We start from the raw sequence: 27,727 nt of genomic DNA on the forward strand, positions 1-27,727 counted from the left end.
ATGATTACTACAAAATTATTTTCACCTAAAGGAAGTGGGCTTGATGCTTAATTGCCTATTAACTTAGGTTTGTGTTTCTTTATTTTTAAAGAACCTAGTACCACTCTACAACAGCAAAAAACTATAAGCTCCATTTTGTCCCTGCACAGAGCCCAGAACTTTTTATCCACATTAAACCTCACCATCCATTTCTGAGTCACTGTCGTTCAATGAAGGAATGTTGAGCAGCGTCTGCTTTCGATCCCTGAGAACAACCAGCTGGAGTTTCCCCCGTGATTTCTCAATCAGTTTTCGGGCATCAGCTAAAGACATGTTCTCTGTCACTGTACCATTGATCTGGACACAAAAAGGCAATAATAACACTGAAAGTAAACAAACAAGTTCATTTATTAAACTTGCTCAAGTTTAATAGTGAACTTGACTATACCATGGCTTCATTCAGAATAACCACTATAACCAGTGCCCACCAAACTGCTAGCAGTAAAACCAGAACAGACCTTGAGAATGATATCCCCTTCATGAAGGTTGCCATCTTTGGTTGCTAGGCCAGTACGGGTCATTTCTTTAATGAAGATCTGACTTCCAAGACGGAGTCCATATTCTGGAATCAAGAAGATTCCACTGTATCTTAGAAGATGAGTGAGGATGTATTTTTAAAAAAACTACACAGTTTACATGCAGCAAACACCATTACAACATGAAAAAAAAAAAGGAAAAAAAAAAAGAAAAACATGCTCACCCAGTAAACCCACTTAACCCTAGGCTAATTCTCCTCTATCTATGCTGTCACCAGAATATGAACATACAGCAGTCCAAAAACAATCACGCATGGATGATTAGTCTGCACCTTCAACAGCAAAAGAATGCCTTTGTTCTGGAGATGCTTATTAACATACTGGGCTACATTCTCTCTGATTCATATTTTGCCTGGCATAGAGGAAGTTTCCTGTGCAGTGCCCTGGCAGCCAGGGGAGCCAACCATGTCCTGGGGGTCATCAGGCAAAGCATCCCCAGCCAGTTGAGGGAGGGAATTGTCCCACTTTGTTCTGCACTGGGGTGGCCTCACCTTGAAATGTTGTGTGCAGTTTTGGACACCGCAATATAAGAAAGATATTAATCTTTTAGAGAGCATCCAAAGGAGGGGCGTGAAGATGGTGAAGGGCCCTGAGAGGAAGCTGTATGAGGAGAGGCTGAGGTCACTTGGTGTGTTCAGCCTGGAGGAGACTGGGGAGAGACCTCATTGCAGTCACAACTTCCTCATGAGGGGAAGAGAAGGGGCAGGCATTGATCTCTGTGGTGACCAGTGACAGGATCCAAGGAAATGGCCTAAGGTTGTGTCTGGGGAGGTTTAGGCTGGATATTATAAAAGTTCTTCACCCAGAGGATGGTTGGGCACTGGAACAGGCTCCCCAGGGAAGTGGTCACAGCACCAGACCTTACAAAGTTCAAGTGTTTGAATGATACTCTCAGGTACTTGGTGTGACTCTTGGGGATGGTCCTGTGCAGGTCCACAAGGTCGATGATCCTTGTGGATCCCTTCCAACTCGGCATATTCTGTGATTCTGTGGGTTATTTTCACCACTTGATGCATGCTGACCCTGTCCTATCTGTACTCCAAGAAACGTCTTGGTTGTTTCAGGCAAAGGAATTTTTTTTTCCTCCCCTACCCTTCTTTCCCTTTGATCCAAGTCACCTGGATCACTGTATTTGCTACTTAAAAAGATAGGCAAAAACTCTTAAAACACATGCATCCTAGAGCAACAGGATGTTGTTCTGCTTTAAAAGATCACTACTTTTGAGCAAGTCTGCATAGTATCCATATGAATGGCAGAAATTATTACGGTGTAACTAGCTAAACATAAAAGTTAACAAAGGCACCCTTAATTTCTCCTTATTTGTGTATGTATCTGCATTATCTTTACAAGTGGAAACTTTATACGCAGAGAAAAAAGGGGAAGGAGGGAAAAGGATCCTCGCCAAAGTCAATGAAAAAAAGATGTTAACTCAAGCGTACAAAGTTTACATTAGCAGAAAATTCTCACAAATCATAACAGGGCAAATTAGAAAAAAACCCAGCAACCACACCAAAACCCCCTAGAAACAAACCACCACACCCCCTTGAAAAAAACCCAAACAGAAGAGAATGCACAACCTAATCTCAGATACGCTTTACAGCACAAATCTTTATTTCACAGTGCACAAAAGGTCAGGCTTTTGGCTTTCATTTACACACTCCAGTACTCAGCAAAGAGAGGCTGTTTCAGCTGTTGCTGTTCCAGTATTTTTTAACAACCAGAACCAAACAATCCTTATTATTAAAGGCAGAGTCTCATCTTCACCCTTTGTAGCTAATCCTTTTGAAGATGTGCCAAGTGTAATCTGACTCATGATCAGATTCATATTTTCCACCAGAAGAAAAGGGCAGAGAAAATGGAAAACCAAGGACACAGTGGCTTGAAAAGACTGAAATTATGTGGGTGAACAGGCTCTTTGTTCAAAGGTGAACTCTGAGGAGCTGGGGGAAAAACCACCCCAAATCAACTAGGAAGAATGAAAGAACAATCTAAGCCACTAGTTAGAAAAGGCAACATTTAACCTGTAAAAGCAGAAAGTAATTCAGTTCTTCTCCTTCCCCCATCAAAAACTGTGCCGTATTACAAGTCGAGCTGTATTGGAAAGTCAGTTCCTCTCCTCCCCTACTATACCTACCTTCATTATGTCTGCCTTTTGTTAAGAGAACACTGATGGGTGCATTTGGATCCTGTGGTCCTAGGTACTCCTGCTGGTGATGTATTTCAGGCGAAGGACTTCGCGAATGAAGTCTATCCCGACTTCGACTCCTCACTTCCCTCCCATATCGAGGATCAGGTTGAGATTCATGACTATAATTAGGTGGGCTGTAGTCTCCTCGGTACTCCCGTTCGTAGACACCATCCCTGTCGATGCTCCTTCCCCTGCTTCGATCTCTTCTATAGTCTCGATCCAAGCTCCTGTCAATGCTCCTACCATGACTTCGATCACGGCTGTAGCTGCATTCCCTGTCACGGTCTCTGCTTCGGTTACGCCCTCTGTCTTGCTCATCCCTATAGCCCTGATCCAGGCTGTTTCCCCAGCTTTGGCTGCGCCCTCCATTACCACTGTGCCAGCTTCTCTCACTATAGCCACTTCGAGCACTTTTGCCATCAAATTCCGCATGGTCATCCATTACATCTAAAGCTCTGTCCTCATAGTCAAGGGAGGGGCTTCTCTTCAATGCTGCAGCCTGCACTTTCCTTGGTCTTTTCACTACCTGTTCAGTACAATACAAAACAAATAAACAAAATCCCTTCAAAGGCCAACATGTGAAATTCAACAGATGAATATTCTTCATGTTTCAAACAGAGGTTGGGGGAAAAAATAAGGAAAAAAAAGAATTATGTTCTACTGGACAAGATCTGTTTACGCAGAATATCATTTGCCTCACGTAACTTTTGTTTTATCCAACTACCACTTATTACTCAGTAAAATAAACACAGAAGACATACATTGTATTCCCAGCTTTTCATCAAGATAACTTTGTGATGTTGGTTAACTTCCATCTGTTTCACCTGTAGAAACTATGTCTTTGTTTTTTTTACTCTGTACGTTCTATTGGGGAAAGGATTGCTTTGCTTTACGACTTTATGGTACACTTCATAGAAGAAACCCCAAATTTTAACTGGTTACACACATACATACTACAGTAGAGTGAATGCATCTGTAATTTACTTACAATGGTGGCCACTTTTCCACTTTTTCTAAGCTGTTGAACTGCAAAAGAATGTAGAACATTTTCCATTGGAGTCCCATTAACAATGACCACTCGGTCATTTTCTCTGGAAGCAGGGGGAGGGATAAAAAAAGAAAAAGAGGATTTAAGAGGAGTTGTCATGAAAACACCACAAAAATTGTTTTGTTTGGTTTTTTTGTTTGGGTTTTTTTTTTCCGAGGGAACCTATGGATTTTATTCAGTTTAACAGGGAGTTCTGCTTAAAACCTGCGTTTGTTACACAAAAATTACAATATCTGAATAGCAGAAGCAGCTTTTGTTATGTTTAAAAATTAGACTTCGAGCAACACTGTGTATCTTTGTACATATACTACGTCGAGCTTAAGTACCTCGCCATATTGTTTTTTAAACAACATTTGTGATGACTATTAAAACTTTTTTATTTCAGTTTTTTTCAGAGCTCCTACTTTTCCCACACCTTGTGCTAGACTTCTTTCACACCAACATTTTACAAGAGTTTCAAAGTGCTGCAGCCATACTATTATTTTGTCTACTATTGACAAGTACAACTATAGTACAGTTTCTGGAAGACTGGTGTTCAGGTCTCACCTACTCCATAGAAAGATGACTGGGGGAAAACAAACCAACAACACTATAATACACAGGAAGTCCTCCCTGTCCTAAAACACAGGCCAACGGAGATTACTAACTTGACTATTCAGACCTCCTGCATGTCAAACAGGTCAGTAAGACTTAACTCAGTCACCCCCATGAAATAGCCCCATAACACTGATTAAATAAAACTAATAAATTTCATAAAGGCAGTTCAATACAAAAAAATGCAAGAGATTAAAAAAATCCCAATTTACCACTCCTCATATTAGTTTATTCTGGTGACTACTCAGTTACTAACCTTATAGTCAGAGTATTAGCTCAACTAATTACTGGTTACTCTGTAGCTTTCTGATAGATAAAAGAAATCTTTGATACCAACTATTTTCTCTTCATTATAATCAAATCACATCACAATCTTCTTTTTCAATAAGAAGATTATAAATCTAAGCCTCTATTTGTAAGGCACTCTAACTCCTAAATGATTTTTGTGCCCCTTTTCACATCCCTCTAATTCCTTTTACTGAGTGAGTATGCCAGACAGCATGCTATATTCCAGCACTAGTTTCATCTGGGCTTTATGTGAGAATTAAAATAGCTCTCTTCACAATCCATACATGCAAAGACAGTATTGAACTTATTGTTGTAACATTATATCAAGAAGTCCATCTATTCACACCCATTTTATCCTAAAAAAGATTTCAGGATTGTAATTCCCAAACATTCTGAAGGTTAAATTTCTTGATTTATTGGAGGAACGGCTTTGCATACAGTTTCCTTTGGAATGTGTCTTGTCTGAATGTGCCCACATTGTTTGTTATTGCCTTGCCATCATCAATGTACCTATGATCTTACATAATTTGTGGACATGATTTTATTCCCAAATCACAGGCGATTATGGAACAGGATGTATGACAGTGGTGTTGTGCAGGGATCACTGCTGTAAAACGTAGGTTTTATACATTTATGTTAAGAATGGTTTATTACTTGCTTCACAGTAATCCTTTTATTCAGTACTCAGTAACAACTCCCACGTCAGACATTTCATTTCTTAACCAAAAATTAATGTTTGGTGAAATGGACAAAATCTACATTTTTTAATTACTGCACAACTTTGGCATTATTCCAAGTTGTCTAGAGCCTCATCAGGTATTTCAGGTCAAAGGATGACAAACTGATCAGGTGGGTAAAAAACTCTCAGCCTACAGATTTAAAATCACTTGTCCATGATAAATGCTGCCTCACCAAGGATGAAGTTATCAGAAGGACTACAGAAACACTTTATTTCCACCTATTTTTCTTTCAAATAAAAAATAAATATTTAGCAAACCTTCTTTGGGCTGGCTTAAGGCATTCTTGGAAACTAATGATAGATCACTAAATGTGTTTGCTAGAGGAAGAACAAGAAGGATGTTTTAAGATACTAAGTATTTCTACCATTTCTTCAAAAGAAATGCAATTGTAAAAGAAACATACTTAACTGTTAAAAACTTTTCAACACCACTGAAATTTAATTTCTTACCAAATAGTAAACAGTGGATTAAATTACCAAGATTTCAATGAAGCCTGTCTGAAGGTTTTATGTATTCTGCAGCCATGCCCCTCAAAATATCAGACATAGAAAAAGAAAGTGCTTACTGAAGTAATCCATCTGCTGGGCCACCTGGGAGAACATCTGAAATGACTATCGATGTTTCACCATTTTCAAAATGAGGGTTATCTCTGCCGCCAGAAACTGCAATTCCAAATCCTCGTTTTGAATCCTTCACAACAAAATGAAATACAACAAAACTCAAATCCAGTGACAGGAATTTTGACAAGGAGAAAGACGAGTAACATTAATGTTCCTGTGATGGCACTGTAACTAGATATTATTCAAAATATAATAGTTGCATGCAGAGAGTTGCAGAAATACACAGCACCTCTAGATTTAAAAAAGAATGGTTTTACAAATCCATGTAACAACACAGTAAGTTCCTCAATTTATAACCTTATGATGGTTGGTAATTAAGTAAAGGACTCATTTAACTTTGCCTGCATTTTGCTTCACCATCCTAATGGTTATTCATACCAAATTTATCTTTAGGTAAATATGTTTTGTAAGTGATGCTTGGGAAAGTGGAATAGCTTTTTCAGGATCTCATCTTCATTACGATTGCTAACTAGTTTGTAAGAACTACTTACTCATTGATCAAACTAAACAAGATCATGGCCGATTACAAAAATCAAGTAGTGAACTTGTACCTTCTATCTAATTATCCTCTATCACAATCACTATTTTAAATATGTAAATTATGTCAAACCTGTCACCACAGAAATAACAGATTCATAAAAGTCCTAAGATGGCATTCCTAAAATCAAAGAAATACTTCACAGGACAGCTAGACCTGAGAACCGTTAGCATAACTGAACTGCAGACAAGAAGGTATGCACAAAACCACACAGGTTTAATTTTATCAGCTATTTAACATATACATCATATTACTAAAAATGACCAATTATGTTACATTTAAACAAATTTGCCACTACACTGAATGTAGTGGCAAAATAATACACCAGATAAAGTGCTTTTTCCCAACTCACACTCAGCATGGGTTATTCATCATATGTCAGCTCAAGTTCCACTAATGTTATTAAGTAGTTTACTCTTTGAGGAGAAAAAAACCAATGTGCTTTTCTTTTTAAACAGCATTTCACTTGCTGCATCTTAGTTTTACAGGAAGCAGTTTGATGCTTCATACCAAAACATTACTGATTCAAAATAATGGTAAAATTCAATGTAGTGGCTGATGCAGCAAGTCCAGTAGGCCTTTGTCATCTCAGTACCGTAAGTCTACCTTTGTGATAAAGAAGTAATGCTCATTTACACGATATCTGAGATCTGAGATTTTGTTTGTTGCAGAACATACAAAAAAACTCAGGCTGCTCAGTAAAGGCTTCTAACTGAACCCAGATCAGCAGAACAGCTGCGAAGACCACTCCCACCAAAGCCAAAGTGCTATGTGCCTGATCACCTGGTATAATACACTGTCATTAGAAAGACCTAACAGCAGCAAATACAGTACTTAAATTGTTAATTGTTAATTGAATTTACTCTTTAAACACTAAAGAGTCAAACTATTGTATGAATAACTAGCAACTAAGCTTTCAAATAAAAAACTTATCTGAGTTGGACAATGAATTAATCCTATTCTATACTCAGATATGCTAATAACATCTACTGCAAAACATATTTAGATTAAACCAGTGCTCGAATATTTGAAAACTAAAAATGTAACAGGCACTCACTCACCTTTTGTAAGGTCACAGTGTACTGTTCCCATATCAGCTCTTCCATGCCTGGGGCCTGGTGCACACAGAAACCGATTAGTTTTATGCTGTGTGTTTTACTATCTAAATTAAATGTAAAATACCCCACTAAAACACATGTTTAAAAAAATATGCATATTCTAATACTTTAGTAGAATTAGTATGAAATCTATGTATTTCAATTATTGATGATTTTTCTTTAAAAAGGCAAAAAACATTAATATGTCCAGGGTGGTAGAATCCTTTCACGTTTCACTGATTTAACAGCTCACTCTGATTTTCTAGAAAAGCCTTATTCAGCAAAAGCGTTTAATTCAGACCAACTGTTGTTCAATAGCCCTCATTCAAATAACACAGAATACTTATGGAAGACCTGTCCATCCAACTGTGCAGTAAGTTTAGCACTTGAAACTGAGGTTTTCATAATGAACTAGACTTCAGATCTTTTGCTTTTTGTTCATGTGGATTTAACAAAATGTTTTGTCCATTATGAATTACATAACTAAGTATTTAGGTTCCCATCAAGAAATTAAATTTTATAGGAAAACACAGTGTATAACTATATAGTACATGTATAGTATGTACAATAGGATAACTATAGAGTTCTGTGACGCTTCTCAGTGTTTTTTCCACATTTCCAGTTAAAAATGATCATGAACCGATCAGTTTATCTTACATGATACAACCTTAAACCTTTCCAATACAGCTTAAAATATAATACAGAATAATCAGCCAGCTGTGATGCACCATATAGTACACAGCCTTCAGTGCCTGCCCTGTAAAACCAGGAGAAAAATGAGCCACAACATTTGACACAGTGCAAACACTTCGAAGTACGAAGCATCCACTGCAGAAGAAAACTCCAGGCACTGCATAAGTACTGTATCCACATACTCAAGCCATAAGTTTTATTTGTTTTTACTGCTAAAAGTGGTCTTCCCTCTTGTGAAGCTCAGAAAATGGAAGTTCAAACAAAAGCTTAGTTTAGACTTAATGGTCTTTTTAAGGGCCTAGTAGGGGTGACTGACAAATGAACTCCAAAACAATAGACAGAGAAGTGACAAAAGAAGGGTATGCCTGTACTTTAAGGCGTCTCCTTTATTTCCAGAGTAAGTCTTCTGGCAGTACACAACAATTTAGCAAGCTATGGATGTTATTTCTCGTATGAAAAAAAATCCTTGATGTGTTGTTCCAATAGATTCTGAGCACCCCAAAGAGCAACTAGATTGACATTTTCCATGGCATATTCACTGTATTGAAAAACAAAATTAAAAAAAAGTCCTGCTCAAAGATCCTGAGGGAATATGCAAAACCAGCATTTTTACCAGGAATTTTACAACACTGAGCAGTGTTAAATTTCCACTGTTCTGCCAGAAAATGAACAATGCTTTCCAGTTTTCAGAACCTCTGGGGTCTAATTTAGAAAAAAAAGAAATTAAAAATAGATGTACGAGAGGATGGCTTATATCAAAAATAATACATACAAGTAATTATTTCTAAATTTTGACTTGTCTAGGTCAGACAAGAATGTGTTCATAACTATTAGTAATAAAACATATGTGTCTTAGAGTCAGCGTTGAACATGCTGAATCACACAGTGAAATTGTTTTATCTGATATTCCCATTTAACCAGCTGATATGTCTAAACCTTCAAATATCTGAAATTGAACTGTCTCACTACATGTATTCCCTTACACAGAGAATCCTTTCTATAAGTAAAAAATTCCTCCTTAAGTAAGCACTTTTTCTGAACTGCTGTGATGCTGCCGTAAATAGAAGCAACCATACTTGCTTGTCTAGCATGTAGGAAAATGTGTGAACAGTTTACCTAGTACTGACCCTTGGCTATACTGTTGTCCTGCTTTTCTATACAGTATTTTCAAGCTCTGCAAAAAATCAGTCTGTGCTAAAGAAGGGCCTCCGAGACATTTAAATTTCAGCTGACTTCACTGAACAAAGTTTTAGAAATGAAAGTCAGTATCAAACAATGGGTAAAATTTGAAGGACAAGCAGGTTGGTTCAAATTTTGAAGAAGGAGGGGAGATGGAAAACTTTTCTCCATAAAAAAAGGCCTCACTAACTTGCATGTGTAACAAGAACATCGCTAAAGTTCAGTTTGCACTGTATACAGCTCTTACCAACTCTACCTCCCAGCCAAGAATACTGAGGCCAGCTCTAAGCAGGCACAAGAGCAAGGCAGGCAGAATGCAGCTGATGAGAGGTTACCACTCATGGGGACAAAGAAAAGCCTGAGAACTGACTGTTATTCAGTAAAGGAGGAAAGCACAGTAAAGATATCAGGGATGGATTTAAGGGTATGAAACAGGAAATGTACAGGAATTTCATTCCAGAAAAACTCAGCCTCCCATGAGCAGTGGCACAAGTAAAACCTTGTGCACAACTGGAGAGATGTATTGTGCAGTAAATCAAAGCACCATAAACTAACAAGGATAACTTTACTTTGCTCTGACAAATAAGTCTCATGGTATCCTGTTAAAAAAATAAGTAGTAAGAATGAAAGAAAAACTACTGCCTACAGACAATATAGTTAAGGTCTTACAAGATGTTGAGCCTATAATATCATCTCATTTGTGCCTAGAAAAAGTTCCTCTTAGTATCAGTGACTGTTTCAGGTACATTCTGTGTAAATTTTGGGGATTTATTTTTAGCTGGAAACTGTTACTGAAAATTAAACAAAAGATAATTAAATAATTCACTTTTAAATTTGTTAAGTATTTGTTAAAGTAATCCATTTTTAGAAACTGCTCCTCAGAAAACTGTCTCCCATTTGCTGTATGCTAGATTAGGGAAGGAAGGCACACTATGTACTTGCAAAGCTGATTTTGTACATAATAACCAAAACAACACTAGTTCTGCCATACTGATAAATCTATGCAGGCTCTGCAACACAGTTCAGAGAACTGAATGGTCACCTTGGAAGCCCGTAAGGCAAAACCACATCTGTACTCCTCAAATCTCTAAACAATAATCTCTTAACATTATGAAATGTACTGCTGCTTGCCATTGTCACGATGCTAACCCATACCGGCAGATAATTGGAGAAGAGAAGACTGAGAGGGAGGGAGAGACTAAAAATGTTATAAATCATCAGTGGGGGACTTGAGCAAAACTAATATCTAAGCCTCCACCCCAATTGCAAAATTCCTGTACTCCACATTTTATAATGTAATTCTTCTCTGAATGCATCAAGTGATGAGTTATGAAAAGCCTCCATCACCTTGCCAATTTCTTCATACTTCATCTGTAAGGAAACACAAAGGGATCCTGAGCAGCTTGTGCATCCCTTACAGGATCGCAGTTTCACTGCAAGATAGCACACCAAAACACTGGAGAGAGAAAGGCAGGCAAAATGGTTAAGAACCCCACCTCCTGCTACTAATAGTAACTGTTTCACAAATCTACCCAGGTTTGACACAGACAACAGACTACCTGCAGTAGATTCAAATTACTGTAATTAGCTAGTCTTAATTCATTAGTGACTAAAGTCAGTCCATTTCTAATTAGAACACTGTAGTCGGGATTTGCTTAAATCTGCCTAATGCTCATATACTAAAATGACAGGTGCTTTCTACATACCCAAAATAGACTGCTCAACAGAATCTTTGGCAGGAAGCTAGTCAAAGTGCTAAAATCGCCTGTATGCTACAAACAGGCAGTTGCTGCAGTTCTCACTGACATTCATCAGATTTATGCAATTACTTGCTACTGAGAGATCACTGAAGACAATTTCATTCGTGCTGAAAGAAGAAGAAAACCAGAAAACCTGTCACAAAAGTTGTCTGGCTATAAAAATGAGTTGGAGTGGGGAGGGATATACGAGGAGAGGAGGGGAATAAAAGACCTAGAGCAAGATGCAACAAAAAGCAACTCACGTGCCCTTTCAAAATCCCCAACTTTTTGACTGCATGTGACCACATTCGCTGCAGAGCTTGAGCTGTCTTCATTGTTGCAGGATATAATCTGTGAGGGAATGCCGTACATCCCCGTCTTTTCATCTGTTTTCACCACTCAACACGGTTATGTAATTCTAATACAATAGTGGCCTACATACTCGAACAAATCCTGCCGTCAGTTTCACACAGAAACACATCAAAACCACATCAGGGAAACCTACCGTGAGTTTAACTAACTCTTACTTTAAGAGATCCCAGGAAAATGCAATGCGGTAATGTTTTGTTTGTTTGTTTGTTTTTAAATTAAGTGCCAGAAATAGATCACTATGCAGCAACTTATTCTTCTTCTAAGCATATGGGTTCACCCACCATGAATCTAATTTAAACTTAAAAGCAAAAATGGCTTAAGAAGCACAGTGCAGATTATTTGAAAATTCATATGTTGACTATAATATTTTACAGTTTTTGCAGAACTGTGGACTTGGCTCCATCAAGCCAAAAGAGAAATAGAGACAAAATTATAATAGCTGCAAATAACAGACACTCTGTTTTCCCTCAAACATTTAGTAAGATACATGTAAGAATGAAAGGCTAATCATACAGCCAAACAGCTAGGTTACTTTATTGGAAAATAGGTCAAGCTATCACTCCCATTTATGCTGCATGAATGCTGTGAAATTTAAGCCTCAAGTGAACTTTTCCCCTAGACTTTATGTAAGTTTCATAGGCAGTGAACAGATAGGAACGCACACCAAATTCCGGTACACAATGCTAACCAAAACCCCTGTCCATAGATTGCATTTTTCACTAGTAGAACAATTTTAACTGCTGAAGAGTATGAATTCAGAGAGCAGTAAAAAATATGAAGGGTTGTGGTGTTTGGGTTTTTTTTGGGGGGGAAGGTGGGGGCAGCACGTGTGTTGATGTCTGAATTCAGTATCCTATATTTTGACTGTGACCCCATCTCTGCACTAGCCAGCAGAACTAGGATGAACAGAGGTACCTTCAGCACTGAGCTGCCAAGAGTGAACAACAGGGAATCCAGGGGAAGCACACTGACACCAGTCTCTGACTGTGGCTTGGCTTTCCAATTCCACAGCACGTGTGGATGTGAGTAGTTTAATTAGAGTTTGGTAAAAATAGTTTAAAATCTCCATCAACATTTCTAAAGAACAAACTCATTCATCTTAATAGACTCACATTCATTGCTTCCAAAACTGTTTTTTATTTATTTATTTTTACAAAAAGGGTAGGAAGAAGAAACAAATGTAAGGACGTCTTTGAGACTTCTCTAGCCCTATCTCCTTAGCTTTCCTGCTCTCCTTCTCCTTGCCCTAACAAAGCTTTAACAGTACTCCAAACACAGAAATATCACCAAAAAAAAGACTGTGATGACACAGAGAACAAAAATGGTGGAACACTGTCCGTGAGCTATAGTGGTTATAACAGCATGTGCTCTTTTTTCTTTGTTTTGGACTATCAAAATTTTTCTCTAAAAGAAGATAATGAGAAAGACAAATGGATTGAATCCACCAAAAGTCAAAAGGAAGTTTTTCTGAAAGAAATTTTAAAAAGTAATCAAGAAGTCTAGGAATGTTCCTGCAAATTTTCTTGCATAGTCAGAACAGGAGCTGTGAAGAACTAAAGACTTAGCAGAAAGATGACAGCTTTTGCATGTGGGTATTTTACTCTTTTAAAGTGAGATGGAATCAATTTTTTAAGTAACAAACAAGCTTTGTCCCAGACACTGTCTTTTCACCTTACCTGTGTGTCTCTTTACAAAGGCTAAAGGAAACTATAGCCTATCTTCACCCTTAGCACAAGACCCAATTACAACCCTATCACATATCACATCTATTTGGCATTTATTATCCACAGACATTTAAAACTGAAACTCTTTTTGAAAGCAAGCTCAACTCCTATGACAAATACACACTGTTTCTTGGTGGGAGTCAATCCTGACAATAAAAGGTTTGTGAATCATGTGGGTAAAGATAAATTGAAAACTGAGCATGATGATATGTTCTGTAAACTGGGACTGTGGAAAGAAAAACAGAGCCCCCAGAAAACTCAACAGAGTAACCTCAGAACACTGCAACAAAACTTTACAGCAGAAGGCTGCATCTCTCCATTCACCTAGGAGAAAAAGTTTTACACCTAGCACTATCTATTTTGATCTCTTCCTCTCCAGAAAGTGAAGAAAAAGAGTGCATCCTCACACATAATCTACACAAGGCCGTCCAAGTAAGCAGAAAGAAAACCTAAAATGGTCTTCTTGGCTCCATTATGGAAGTGACACACAAAAGAAGTCCTTCTGTCCCTGCAGCCCCACCCCTACTCCCCATCCCCCTTCATCTGCTACCATGGACTTAGGCACAAAAACCTTGAAAGCTGAGTCTAGGTTTTCCCTAAAGACAGACTCCTACACTGAAGGTGATCAAGAACTTCAAGCTTAACTGAAAGCCACCCACCTGTAAAAGATGGAGGGCAGGGGCTTTCCTAGCCACTGATAGGAGCAGCCAGGTGGAGGCAAAGCTGCATCAAGAAGACATCATCAGCATGCCTGATCTCAAATACCAGGTATGTTATCAGAAGATTCAGAAACTGTCCTCGCATGTCACCTGCCTGCATAAAGGCAATTATGACAAACAAAAAAGGATGGCCCTATATCTACAGGCATTCAAAGATACTGATCCACTTCAGTTTCTGGATGACTCAGAAGAAATGCCCTCTATAGACAGCAGAGACCCAGTGAAATGAGAAGCAATCTGCACATCAGCGTGTGGCATGAAGGTCCACACTTCCTCTTTTTCAGATGTGAGCCATAGCCTGTACCAATACAGCAACTCCCAGAAGAGCAACAGATCCTCCCATAGAAACAGGTTCCCAGAATGATGAATGGATCAGACTAAAGAAAGAGAAGGGATAAAAAATGGTTTGCAAAAGATACCCACTAGAAGTAACATATAATTGCAAGGGAGAAGCTCCTTTTTTTTTCCTTCCAGGGTTGAAAGAGAAACATAAGGGACAGTTTCATGTTAGGAGATCATCATTTCTACTTTCGCATTGCAGTACAATCAAAATGGTTGTTAACATCAAGATGGTTTACACTATTAGGATGCAGGAAGTTGGAAAAAAAAGTCACATACTGTACAAGTAAGTATACCTCTGCACTGGAATGGCAGCCTTTTAAGGAGAAGAAAAATTCACATAGAAATGAGCCGTGCAGACAATCATTTCTTGCCCTTCCCTCTAATCAAGAATTACCAGCTACATTATAAAACCTTTGTTTTCACACAGATTACTCAATAAGAGCAAATATTAGCTAAATACCTTTGTCCTACTAGCAAGGTAACAAGCATATTCATCAGCAAACTGGTCTAGTGGAAGGTGTTCCTGCCTATGGCAGGGAGATTGTAATTAGATCACCTTTAAGGTCCCTTCCAACCTAAACCATTTTGTGATTCTGTGTATTATCAGACCTTGCGTGAGAAACATTTTTTCCAAAATGCATGTAGAAACAATAACCTGAAAGGCTGCCTAAAAAAAACCTAAAGAAAATATAAATTGAGCATAACATTTCTAAAACTTTGATAATTTGGATGTCATTACACAGAAAAACAAACCATTTTTCATGTAAAAGAAGTGATGATGTTAAAAGTTTCTCTTAACCATATTTCACTTAAAAGTTACATCATTCACTTGCTATAATTTGTAAATTCTATCTAAAACAGTATTGGCGAATGTTGCATAAAATACAACAAGCCTATTCGGGCATTCACAGACTAATCTTTACTTCTTAATTTTCATGAAAACTTTAAAAACTATCAAATGATAAGTATTCACTAAACAATAATGTTGTTTTTTTTTGTTTTACTTCTTTTTATTTTACTTCTTTCAGGAAGAGTGTGAATCCACCATGACAACAAGGCCCACAGTCATTACTTGACACTGTCCTCAGCAATATTTCACTACAAATTTTGCTTCAGTTAGCAAAACTATACTGTCTTAAAAAACACTCAGTGCCACAGCTGTCAGCTGCAGAGCCAGAGCATAATTCTGGCTTCTTAATGTCAAGTCAAGTAGCCTATCCACTGAAATGTGTTGTGCAAGGAAGCAAATACAGATTATGTCTCCATTTCTGGCAAACACAAGCCTTGCACCAAAACAGCCCCTGTAACAGGAAAACAGGAGTCAACCTTCTCCCACTGTGGGAGTATTAGCCAGCTAACAAATGAGGAAAAATTCTGGGGTGGCAGAGCCTGCATTCATTTCTACCTCTTGTAACACTATGACACAGCAAACGCCTTCCAGACTGCAATCTGAACTGGAATCCGCTCTTATTCAGAACTGAGGAGATGAAAAGCAACAGCACCGTTGAGAATATTAACTGACAAACACATCTAGGTCTCATTTGCATTGCAGCCTGATACGTTGTAGCCCTGAACATTCACAGCATAACACCTCAGATCATTCAGTGCACAAAAATTGTTTAATAAGCCAAAGGATATGTAAAACGGTTGCACACACAGAGATCTACACTAATCTGCAGCTTTTGACAAGTTGTGTGCTTTATAATGCAAAATATATCACATACTCCAGCTCACAGCAAATGCCAAACAATGCTTAAGCGTAACGAAGGATATGACAATATGTCCATAACAGCAGTCCTTGCACTAGCATTCTTCAAATGATTCACAGTGATGAAACAGCATCCCCACCTGAGAGAATTTTTGCAGAAATTTGCCCAAGCACAGGAAAAAAATCCACATCAAAATAGAGGCATGGGTTTTGAGTTCTGCAATATTTATTTTTTCTGCAATGCAAAAACAGAAAGGTACTAACCTGGACACTGAAACGAAATCAGTAAAGAATGAGGCATAAGGCATCCTTTTGCTGGATTACAGCATAAAGCACATAATCTCTGGATAGTTTTATTTGTTTTGTTTCGACTCTATATTGAAGAAAACTGGGGAAGCTGTACATATGAAAATCTGAGTAATGCATACACTAGACTCTTTGGGGAAGGAAAAAAAAGCAACTGTTTTTCAAGGATTTTTTTTTTCTGTTAAGCCAGTAAAATATCGTCTAGGAAAACTCTGTATTTCCTATATATTTAAAGCCAAACATTTACCAATTATATCAAAGATTTTCAGAAGACAGGACAATCATTTTCAAAAGAAGAAAAGGGAGAATCAGGATTTTCTTAAAACATTTTGAGCTCAAGTCACAATTCACCTTAAAATAGTCTATAAAAATGCAAGGTGGGTGGTATTTTTAACTTGTTTGCTTGCTTTCTATGGGCTTACTTCTTCTCAAACTCATTAAGGTTTCCTTGCCTCCAAAAGCAAGCACCTTTGGAAGGTTCTCAGAAGATCAACACCTCTTTTCATCTGTGGCTGTGCAGGTTTTTCTTCCCAAACACACCACCTTGTAGGCTGGGTACAGCTTCAGTTGTATCAACTAAACAAATTCTTTCTGACCATAACAACTTCCACACTCTTCCTCATTTTTATGCAGCCCCTTGACTCATTCTGCAAATTCTGCCATTTAGCTCTTAAAAGCAAGCCAAAACAACTTTCTAAAGCAACAAAATATTCTTATTTTTTCCTCACTGAATTACTCTCTTGTCATTTCTGTGAGCTGAACTGACAGGCCAAGGAAGATAGCAAAATGAAGACTAAAACTCTGCATATAAGATCACCTCAGGCAGCAGATGAAGCTTCATTTTAAGAATATACAAGGATAGGAAAACCAGATTTTATGTTTTTAAATCATAGCATCATTCAAGTTGGAAATGGTCTCCAATATCATTGAGTCCAGCTGTTAACCTAATAGTGTCAGGTTCTCCACTAAATTATATTCCTGAGTGCCACATCTACATGGCTTTTAGATACTTCCAGGGATGGTGACTCAATCACAACCCTTAGCAACCTGTTCTAACGCTTGGTAAACCTTTCTATGAAGAAATTTTTCCTAATATCCAATCTAAATCTCCCCTTGCACAACTTGAGGCCGTTTTTTCATGTCCTGTCACATTCTACATGGGAGAAGAGACTGAACCCCACCTGGCTAAAACCTCCTTTCAGGTAGTTGTAGATGGCACCAAGGCCTCCCCTGAGCCTCCTTTATTCCAGGCTAAACAACTCCAGCTCCCTCAGCCATTCCTCATAGGACTTGTGCTCCTGACACTTCACCAGCTTTGTTGCCCTTCTGTGAACATGATCCAGAGCCTCCATGTTTTTCTTGTTGTGAGGGGCCCAAAACAAAATCTGCAGTGAGGCCTCACCAGTGCCAAGGACATGGCGATGATCACTGCCCTAGTCCTGCTGGCCACACTATTTCTGATACAAGCCAGGATGCCATTGGCCTTCTTGGCCACCTGGGCACTCATGGCTCATATTCAGCTGCAGTTAACCAGTACTCCCAGGTCCTTTCCCACCAGGCAGCTTTATAGCCACTCTGCCCCAAGCCTGTAGCGCTGCAGGGAGTTGTTGTGACCCAAAGGCAGAACCCGACACTTTGTCTTATTGAACCTCATACCATTGGCCTCAGCCCATGGGTCCAGCCTGTCCAGGTGCCTCTGCAGAGCCTTCCTGCCCGCCAGCAGATCAACGCTCCTGCCCTACTTACTGTCGTCCAGATCACTAAGTAACATATTAAAAAGGACTGGGCCCAGTACTGAGCCATGGGGAACACAACTTGTAACCAGTAACCAGCCAGCTTTAACCCAATTCACCACCACTCTTTGGGACTGGCCACCCAGCCAGGAGCAGGAAAGTAAAGGAACAAACTAAAAAACTTTGAATGGAAAAGACAATAAAATGAAAGTTCCTGAGTGGCTTTAAGTGTACTTAAGACTATGAGAAAATACACTAGTTGATTGTTCTGCTCTGCTCTGCAATGGTGCAGTCTCATCTCAGGTCCTGTGTGCAGTTTTTGGCATCACAGTACAAGAAAAATATCAATGTATTAGAGACCATCTAAAGAACAGCAACGAGGATGGTGAAGAGTCTGAAGGGGAAGCTGTACAAGGAGCAGCTCAAGTCACTTGGTCTGTTCAGCCTGGAGAGAAGGAGGACCGAGGGGAGACCTCATCACACTCTACAGCTTCCTCATGAGGGATGGAGGAGGGGCAGGCACTGATCTCTTTTTTGTGGTGACCAGTGAGAGAACCCAAGGGAACAGCCTGAAGTTGTATCAGGAGAGGTTTAGGTTGGATATCAGAAAAAGGTTCTTCACCCAGAGGGTGGTTGGGCACTGGAACAGCCTTCCCAGGGAAACGGTTGCAGCACCAAGCCTGACAGAGTTCAAGAAGCATTTGGATGATATTATCAGGCACATGGTGTGGCTCTTTGGGATAGTTCTGTGCAGGGTCAGGAGTTGGACTTTGATGATCCTTGTGGGTCCACCCAGCTTAGGATATTCTATTTTCTATTATAAAAAGATATTTTTTATATACATATATACACACTGAATATATCTGTCCCAGTGGCACTGATGAACAGAAAGCAAGCCTGCTTCTCCTTCACTGCCTCATGCTGCATATTACAAAGGCGTACAAGCACTAGGAACTGCGTTGCCATCTCCTGCTGAATTTGCAGGGCACGTCAAAGTACAGAGCAGGCACCACCAAACCAAGCAGGAATTACTATTCCAGAAGGATCCCACAGCCTTGGTGTCTCTCGGCCCCTCCCGCCGCCGGGCGCACGGTAGTGCCCGGCGCGCCGCCAGGGGGCGCTGCGCCGCCGCGCACAGGCCCGCCCGGCAGGGGAGAGGGAGGTCAGGGAATTCTTCCCGGCTGCAGGAACACCGCCGCTGGCCGCTCCTGCTGCAGAACTGGGCTCCATGATACACAACATGTTCATTTATTTATTCCTCAAAAGGGTTGGCGTTTGAGTGATTTTTATAAATATAGTTTGTAGAAGTTAAAAAAAAATCCCAGAATTCTCATTATGACAAAATCCTATTCCAAAACTTTCTTTTCATACTAAGGATGACAGAAACTCTGATGTTAAAACAAGGTGTTAGGTTCTTTTTGTTTTGTTCCTTTCATCTCAAGCACATATCCTATCATCAAACAGACTGTGGTTGTATTTTTAGTGATTCCAGTTTCATTAAGTGCCTTTTCACCACATTAGATGATGTGGTGAATTAACTGCACTGTTTATACAAAGGAAATAAACATATTCCCCAAGTGGTTTTATGTTCTAGAGAAAATCTGGTACTGCAAAACAAATCATGCACATTACTCAACAGAGACACCAAGACATCATGAAAATAGGTACCTGAAAATTAGCAATGCTACAATTTAGAACTTAACAGTAAAAAGCAGAATTATATTTACATTTTCAGAGTGAAACTTTCTTCCAAACTACTTTTAACCCGAACTTAAGCAGTTTACACTTTCAGAAAGAACTATGAGGTCCTTTAAGGTCCTGATTTTGCTGACATAGAAGATTAATGTCTCATTACACCAGTAAAGTCAAGCGACACACACACAGAGGTACTTCCTAAAACTCATTCACTTGTATTTCACAGTACATGTGAGCTCATGAGAGATCAAGAGCAACAGTTAATCATTTCGATTGAGTAAGCAAAAATTACTAAGGGTTTTGTGGTGGTTTTTTAAAACGATGCTTATTGAACATATCGTTTTAAAAACTGCCCATTCCCTCTCCACTTATTGTGGAAGCGGGTTAATACAAAAGCAGCCACCTGAACTGCTGTGATGCTGTCAGGAGGAGGTCTTCATTTACCATGATCAGGACTGAGGATGGAAGTGGGGGGTAGGGGGGGGTGATGGATGGTGAGAAGGGCAAAAAGCAGTATTTACCCAGCAGGGTGTGATAAATTCAGAACACTAACTCAGCATCAATTTATAACCTTCATGTGTTATACCAAGTAAAAGTACACGTGCAAAACTTCTAAACTTTTCTGTAACGATGTGGAAGACACGAGCAGAGTAGTTTACACTTGTTACAGCTGAGTTCTACTGGGCTTATATGTATACATATGCATCATCGCAAAACAGTACAATATCTCATCACAAATGAAACAAAAGCCTATTCAAGATGAGGACGGGAAAAAAAGAAACTGATTGTATTCAAAACACAGCTGCAAGATTCTGAGGTCTTACCTACCAATAACCTGAAACTCATAAAATTCAGTTTAGATCTATTTCAGGATTAAGTTCTCTTCACTATCTTTTGCCCAACAACAGTTCTGTGATTGCCCTGGTAAAATTGTTCCAGTGCTCCCCCAATAGGAAGGAATCAATTCTTCAAAATTTGTGAGCAAACAGCTTTAATTGAAATACAAAACTGCCATTTCAGAAAAAAACCGAACAAACTACCAACAACCCAGATCCCATTTCCCTGACCCCCCATTTAAATGATTTTATTTTTTAGAAAACAGTTTCTCTTGAGAACACTCTAGCAACTAACAGTTGCTAGAAATCATCAAAGATTTCTTACTTTTCACAAATTGCTTCACAGAGGATAGCCAGCAGCTGTTTTTCCTAGATGTGTTCTGGGACATACAGCACCAGTCCAGTGGAGAAATGTCAATTTTCTCTCCAATAGGTGTTGAAGGGGTTCTAAAGAAAAGAACAAATCTCACCTCCTGGGGCACAGCATGTGTCCAGTCTTGCAAAAGCTCAGCATGGCTTCAGGATATAAAAACCTGGAAGCCAAGCGATTTCACGTTGAAGATCAAAATTAATCCAGGTAAAAGGATGAAAGACCAGTTATACTTGCCTATGTCATATACGTACAGACACACTGAAAATGAAGAGCTTATTTGCTGTTTTGTTTTCTGAAGTTTTCTAGACTTTCACGTTGTCACACAGACTATGGCAGCAGTAAGGGGTTTTTTTGTACACACTACTAGAAGGTAACACTACTGAAGAGACACTGGCCTTTCAGTTCACCTAGTCAACACTAGTTTTAAAGGCTATCTCATGCCACCCTCATGCACTTTAACTGTGAACTTAACACATTTCTTTACAGTGACACTGTTTCTGCACCTCCTGCTCCTTGAGATCCCCACACAAATTAAGTGTGAGAATCAAAGTGCTACAGCAGATTGTGCAACAACTAAGTTCAAGAGGACTGTTTTTCCTTGGCATAATCAAAAAAAAGTTTGTTCTTGTGTACTTGCACAAGAACACTTGTTCTTGTACTTGCAGTATCAGGATTTGCTGATGAGGTAAATTAAACTCAGTAAGTGCGCATAATAAGTTTCATTAAGCTAGAACAAAAAAAATCATGAAATGAGGCACTTCAGGAATGGTGGGTGCACTTATTTTATTTCACACTTAACTTTATATTTTTATTAGTTTTCCCTGCAGCCAAAGCATAGCTTTTACTCTTGTGGCATCTTAAAAAAATAAAAATTAAAAGAAAAAAAACCCAAAGCACCATATGCATTGCATGGTCCAAAGCTCTAACTATAATTTCATTCAACTTCAGCGGTACACCTTGTACTGCTACTGTTTTTGAATGCTTCGTCTTTTCTGCACCCATAATTCAAATAGCAAACCAAGAAGTACAAGCGACTGACTCCAGCATCAAGAGAATGCTGGTGAGAAAATACACTTCTGCTATTCTATTTGTTATTCAACACCTGTAGCTTTGGAATCTGACAAAAACAAGCTGGGTACCTGTCTACTGCTTCCTGCAACTGTTTTTTGAAAGGCCAATTCATAACTGGGATAAAATCCAATCAGGTCAGCATTTATATTTAATCATCCAGTCATAATGCGAGACTATGCACACAATGATCCAATTGTCAGTTTCCAAGGTTCATGCCAAGCCAGACTGTCTTTCCCTGTTAAGGTTTCTAGTAGCCTTTGTTCTAACTCTACTAATAGAAGAATGATATCCCATATTCTTGGAAGCATTTTACTTTGAGTCGAGCATTTCTGTGGTAGTAAGATTACATACTGTCACATTAGCTTTCTTTTCTTGGCTGAAGGAAATAAACCTAAATAGAGTTCTGTGTAATGCTTAAAATTTAGTGGTACATTTGACCACATCTAAGACTAAAGCCCCATAAAATTCACACAATACAATGCATTTCATACAACTACCAATGACGTATCACAAACCTCACAGAACACAAATGTCAAACAAAAGGTTACACTGATACACAAGTTAGATAAAGAAAAGCTTCAAATGCATTTAAATGTCCGTAACAGTAATAACGTAATTCAACTTTCTATTAAAAAAAATTGAAAATTGACAACTCAAAAGATACCAAAACTCTATAAAATGAATGTTTTAAGCTATACGTTCAGCATCATTCTGATATGTGCCACAACAAACAGCTCGATTTATTAACCACCTCTTCACTGTTTTCTAGTCACACTAGTCATACCTCTCTGCATTCCTTTCCTTCTCCCACCACAATCCTGTGCCTTCAAGGTCTTAAGCAAATCACCTCTCCCTCTCAAGATGTCTCAACAGCCTACTCAGTCATGCCAGAGAGCATTGCTGATGTTCCCTCCTAAAGTTTAATGTGTCTTGCACCCTGTGTTTAAAATGAAAACAGAATCTGTTGCAAAAGAGAGTTTAGTAATTTTTCTGTCATCCATACAGTGTCATGCACAGATGCAAATGCAAATCTGGGAATTGCATTTGAAGGGTTTAGGTCTGTAAATCTTACACTGATACTCCTCACAGTACATTTATAAGAAGAGGAAACAAACAAATTATCATCCAGCCCCTCCCAACATCTCAGATACCATGAGACAGTGGATTAAGCACCTACTTCAGTAAAACATGTTCAGAATCACTTTGCTCAGAACAGTTTCCTCCTCAAGGCTTCAAAGGCCTTTTTGGTTTTTTTCAAACAAAAAAAAAGCATATAGGCTCCCCACAGCTCTGAATTTTTCTGGGACTGTCATCAGCAATCTGTAATCCAACATAAAGTAGTATTACACTAAAATTCACCACGTACCTGATGCTGATAAAACACTTTGATGAGAATGGTAAAATGGTAAAATTCAAGTATTTTCCATTCCTTCTCCTCAATCTTTTGCAAGGCTGGATGTGAACTCAAAATATACCATGCAGTTATGCACATGGTATGCATGACTTTGCTAACATCTGAACACATTGTTATGAGAAACTTTTCAAACACCCCCCCAATTTATGTAGAAATTATTCCTACCAGTAATGTTAATGACAGCAGTCATCCAATAAGCAATAAACCAACACAAGGGGCAGAGGGATGAAGCCAGCTCCCGTTTTCTTTCGTGTGAAGATAGTAACTTTCACGTGGCTGGTTCATTCCTAAAGCACTAATCTGAGTTTATCTGCAACCATTCTTTCTTCACTTGAAAGGATGCCAGCAGAACAATTTCAAACTAGAGCCCTTGATGCAATATTTCTACCAAGTCAACACTTCACATTCATGTAACGTCAACATAAGGAACTTCAGGCTTCCCTCCAACCATTAAATGAAACTAAACTGACACATGCCTATAAAATAGTGCCATTTCCACTGAACTGCAAGCTGAATACACAAAGAATAAGCCAACCAGAACAAGCTCAGCAACAGAACAAGTTTTATTCATCCTTTTGCAACTTTCAGAAACCACATGAGGCTTTGAAAAGAACTAAGAAAAAAAACCAAGAGAATCCTTTTGCATATGCTAAATGAAACTAAACAGCTTAGAATCATTAAGATTTAGAAATGTTTCCATTAAATTACCATCCCAAGCAAAGCTCACTTTGGTAGCAACTAAAAGTTCACTCTCATTCACATCTGGAACAGACAGTTTTCTTCTTGTGTCTGAGCCACATGAAAGAGCATTATACGCTTCAAGAACCTTCTGACACATAAAGCAGAAACAACCATATGAAGTTTTTTCTTGTTTCCCATCTGAAAGAAAACGAAGTAATGTACCTGCCTATAGACAGACAAGCTTTAAAAAAGGTAAGAAAAATTTAATCCTTTTTTCAAATAATTTGTGATCCAAGAGTTTCAGTTCATCCTTATTGCTGCAGAAGACATCAGGAACTTATCTGCTGGCTTCTATAAGGTAAAGCAGGAAAAGAAAGCTTGAAAAAGGAACTCAAAATTAGGTCAAATTATAAAAACAGGCAGAGAGGTTAATGGACAAAATTTAATGAATTAAATTCTATAGTTTAACACCATAGCAACATTAAAATTAAAAAGGCATCATAATAACCTGCCAAACAAAAAGGCACACAGAAAATGACAAAACATACTGAAGACATCCACACAAGTATTTCACATACACTGAAGGGACAGCCAAGACACATATATCAACAGTACTCTGGTACAGGGCTTCTCACCTTCTACCAGTAGCTTGAAAAATGTGTCATGAGGCACATGATTGAAGATCTCTCCGCCTTCTTCCCCCATTTTAACTTATCCTTAAATCTTTCAGGTGCACTTGGCATTGCACACAAACAGCTAGGGAAGAACAACTGCCAAAGGGGAGCTCAGTTTATAGCAAATGTTGGAAGTGTCAGTAACCGTCTGTCTGCAATCAACACTGTCTTTAAAAGTCTGACACCAGGGTTTTTTGCAACCTGACCTGCTGTACACAGTCATACTTAGGTAAAGCACATACAAGTATTTGTCAGCTGTCAGCAACCGAAAGGGAGCTCTGGCCAAAGTACTGAGTCAGAAACAACATCCCCACTTTGATGCTAAACTGCAAGACTTCAAGGAAATCTTAAGTGCTAGAAAATAAAAATTTACAGCCAAACTGCAATCATTACTTAGCCCATAGACAAAACTATACAAGTACAGATCTACACAGAACAGGAGGTTCTGATGGCATCATCTGAGGAACATGCACACACATGCTAAACAATTAGCTATGCTACTGTCACTTCAATTGCCTAATAATGTATCAACTCCATGATAGAATAACCAAAACCACTGACCAATTTTTATTTCTGGAATAAAATTACTTAGGAAAATAACCAAAAATGTAAGTTGTTTTTCATCCTGTCTGCAGCTCTTCAAAAAGCTTCTGAAACACCTGGCTGGACAGAAGAATCCTCAGCCAGGGCTACTTAGAAGAAACCCACATTATCCAGTAGACTTTTGCAAGTGCTGGAACATAGGAAGAATAGCAATTAGTGTCAAATACTGAGCCTGGCAGCAAGTTGCTCAGTTCAAAGGCCAACAGTTTGCCTCTTACAGCTTTGTTTGTGGAGCCTAGAATTACAGTCTAGCTGGACATCTTGCATTCTCTCCAAAAACTCATACTAAGAATCAATAAGGGTGAACATTCGTAAGAGAAATGCTTTCTCATCACAGAATAGGCATGCACGTGCAAGAGAAAGATATGCAGTCTAAGCACATACTTATTAAAGTAATAACTACATTAGTAATGGATAGGTGTATCATTTCTTGTAGCTGTATCAGGATGCCGTAGATCAGAGCTGGGGGTTTTTTTCAAGATTTTTTTTTTATATTGTGTGGGGTTTTTAACAAGAACCATCAAAAATTCAGTTATGAAACACTCATGCAGTATCGTTAATCAGATCTAGAGACTACAGCACCTGAATATGTAAAAAGATATTGCTCTCTGATTATATAATGGGGCACAACACAAGACAAACACCTGGAAAGCTGATGATGATCATCTGCCTGCTTAGTTAACTACTAGTATTGCAGGTCTTGAAGGAGTATTTTCTTCCTTACTGTTTATGAGGTTGCGGGATAGAGATGCCTGAAGGGCTCATGAAGGCGTCTTTCCTGCTATTTAGTAAGTTAGATGATGCTTTATTCTTACACAGCATCAAGAATAATTGCATGTACATATTGGTTTACACTGTACACTTCAGTTAAGATGCATTCAGGAACATAATTCTGCCTTAAGGCTGGTATTTGCAATACGCATCTGTCCTATCAGCACAGATCACACAAAATTCTTGGTAAGTTCTTTATTTAGTGCATAGATGACAGTACCGAACAAACTGAGACACAGTGATCCATCCATAAAATGATCCGAGAGCTGGAGAGCCAAGGGGGTGTCACTAAGACTCACTCACCCTTCAATAGGCCCCATCTGGCCTGTATGTAAGCTGATGGAGGATGGAGACTGACTGTGGACTATCGCGGCTTGAATGAAGTTACCCCGCTGTTGAGTGCTGCTGTTGCCAGACATGTTGGAGCTCCAGTACAAACTGGAGTCCAAGGCAGCAAAGTGATATGCCACCATCGATATTGTAAATGCGTTCTTCTCCATCCCCTTAGCAGCAGAGTGCAGGCTGCAGTTCGCTTTTACACGGAGAGGCGTGCAGGACACCTGGAACTGACTGCCCCAGAGGTGGAAACACAGTCCCACCATTTGCCATGGACAGATTCGGGCTACACTAGAGAAGGATAAGGCTCCAGAACACATACAATACATTGATGACACTACTGTATGAAGAGACACAGCAGAGGAAGTTTTTGAAAAAGGAAAGGAAATTATCCACCTTTCTGGCGCAACGCTTTTGTATTCCCGGAGCCTGGAGGTTCATTAAAACTTCTGCTTTCTTATCTCCTACCTAATTGGGCCTGGAGTTTTTTCTCCTCAGTCTTTTAGGCAACAGTACATTCCAAATACGGTTTTAAAAAACAAAGTTATTTTAAGTTCATTTGCAATTTTAACATAGTCATGAATTATACTATACTATTTGCCTCACAAATCATGTACCTTTCAGGTCATTCAAAAAAGATTCCTGCAGTATCAGTGAGGTCAGCTTCCTAAGAAAATACTGCAACTTACCACTTTCTGTTATAAAAAAGACTCCAAAAATGGTTCCATGTCAGTTGAATCATCATTTGTCTCATAGTCCTAATAATTACAAGGTATAAAAAATAGAATTCCTAGTACAGTTACAACTTCATATTGTTTGCACAGGTTCATTAGGAAAAATAAAGAGGAAACTAGAAATCATAGCTGTAGTACCTCTCCAGATTATTTTCTGTCTCTTATTACAAATTAATGAGTAGTTGTCTTATAAAAGAAATGGAATTCTGGCCTTATTAGTAACTCTATTATAAGGAATATAACCACTGCAGTAGCTACACCAACAATGTCTCCCTACTTAAGTTCAGTCCACGTAAGAAACATGAGCTTTCTCACAGTCTCACACAATAGGCAGAA

The 27,727-nt window shown here is 38.8% G+C and overlaps 1 protein-coding gene across 4 annotated transcripts in view; it reads right to left on the minus strand.

Moving 5' to 3' along the window:
- TJP2 (tight junction protein 2) overlaps positions 1 to 27,727 on the minus strand; it is a 52,949-nt gene that overhangs the window by 15,641 nt on the left and 9,581 nt on the right. For 2 of the 4 annotated variants that reach the window (XM_032675625.1, XM_032675627.1), the window contains exons 2-7: positions 7,653 to 7,706; positions 5,999 to 6,123; positions 3,752 to 3,854; positions 2,710 to 3,289; positions 498 to 601; positions 183 to 336 (exon numbers count right to left, since the gene is read on the minus strand). In XM_032675625.1, the coding sequence (XP_032531516.1) occupies positions 183 to 336; positions 498 to 601; positions 2,710 to 3,289; positions 3,752 to 3,854; positions 5,999 to 6,123; positions 7,653 to 7,697 (1,111 nt within the window). In that variant the 5' untranslated portion in view covers positions 7,698 to 7,706. Of the gene's footprint in view, positions 1 to 182; positions 337 to 497; positions 602 to 2,709; positions 3,290 to 3,751; positions 3,855 to 5,998; positions 6,124 to 7,652; positions 7,707 to 10,907; positions 11,017 to 11,562; positions 11,662 to 27,727 lie in introns of those variants that run through there. The other 2 variants (XM_032675626.1, XM_032675628.1) reach the window with 2 other exon arrangements.

Source organism: Chiroxiphia lanceolata, chromosome Z (assembly GCF_009829145.1).
Source record: "Chiroxiphia lanceolata isolate bChiLan1 chromosome Z, bChiLan1.pri, whole genome shotgun sequence".
NCBI classification, from domain to species: Eukaryota; Metazoa; Chordata; class Aves; order Passeriformes; family Pipridae; genus Chiroxiphia; species Chiroxiphia lanceolata.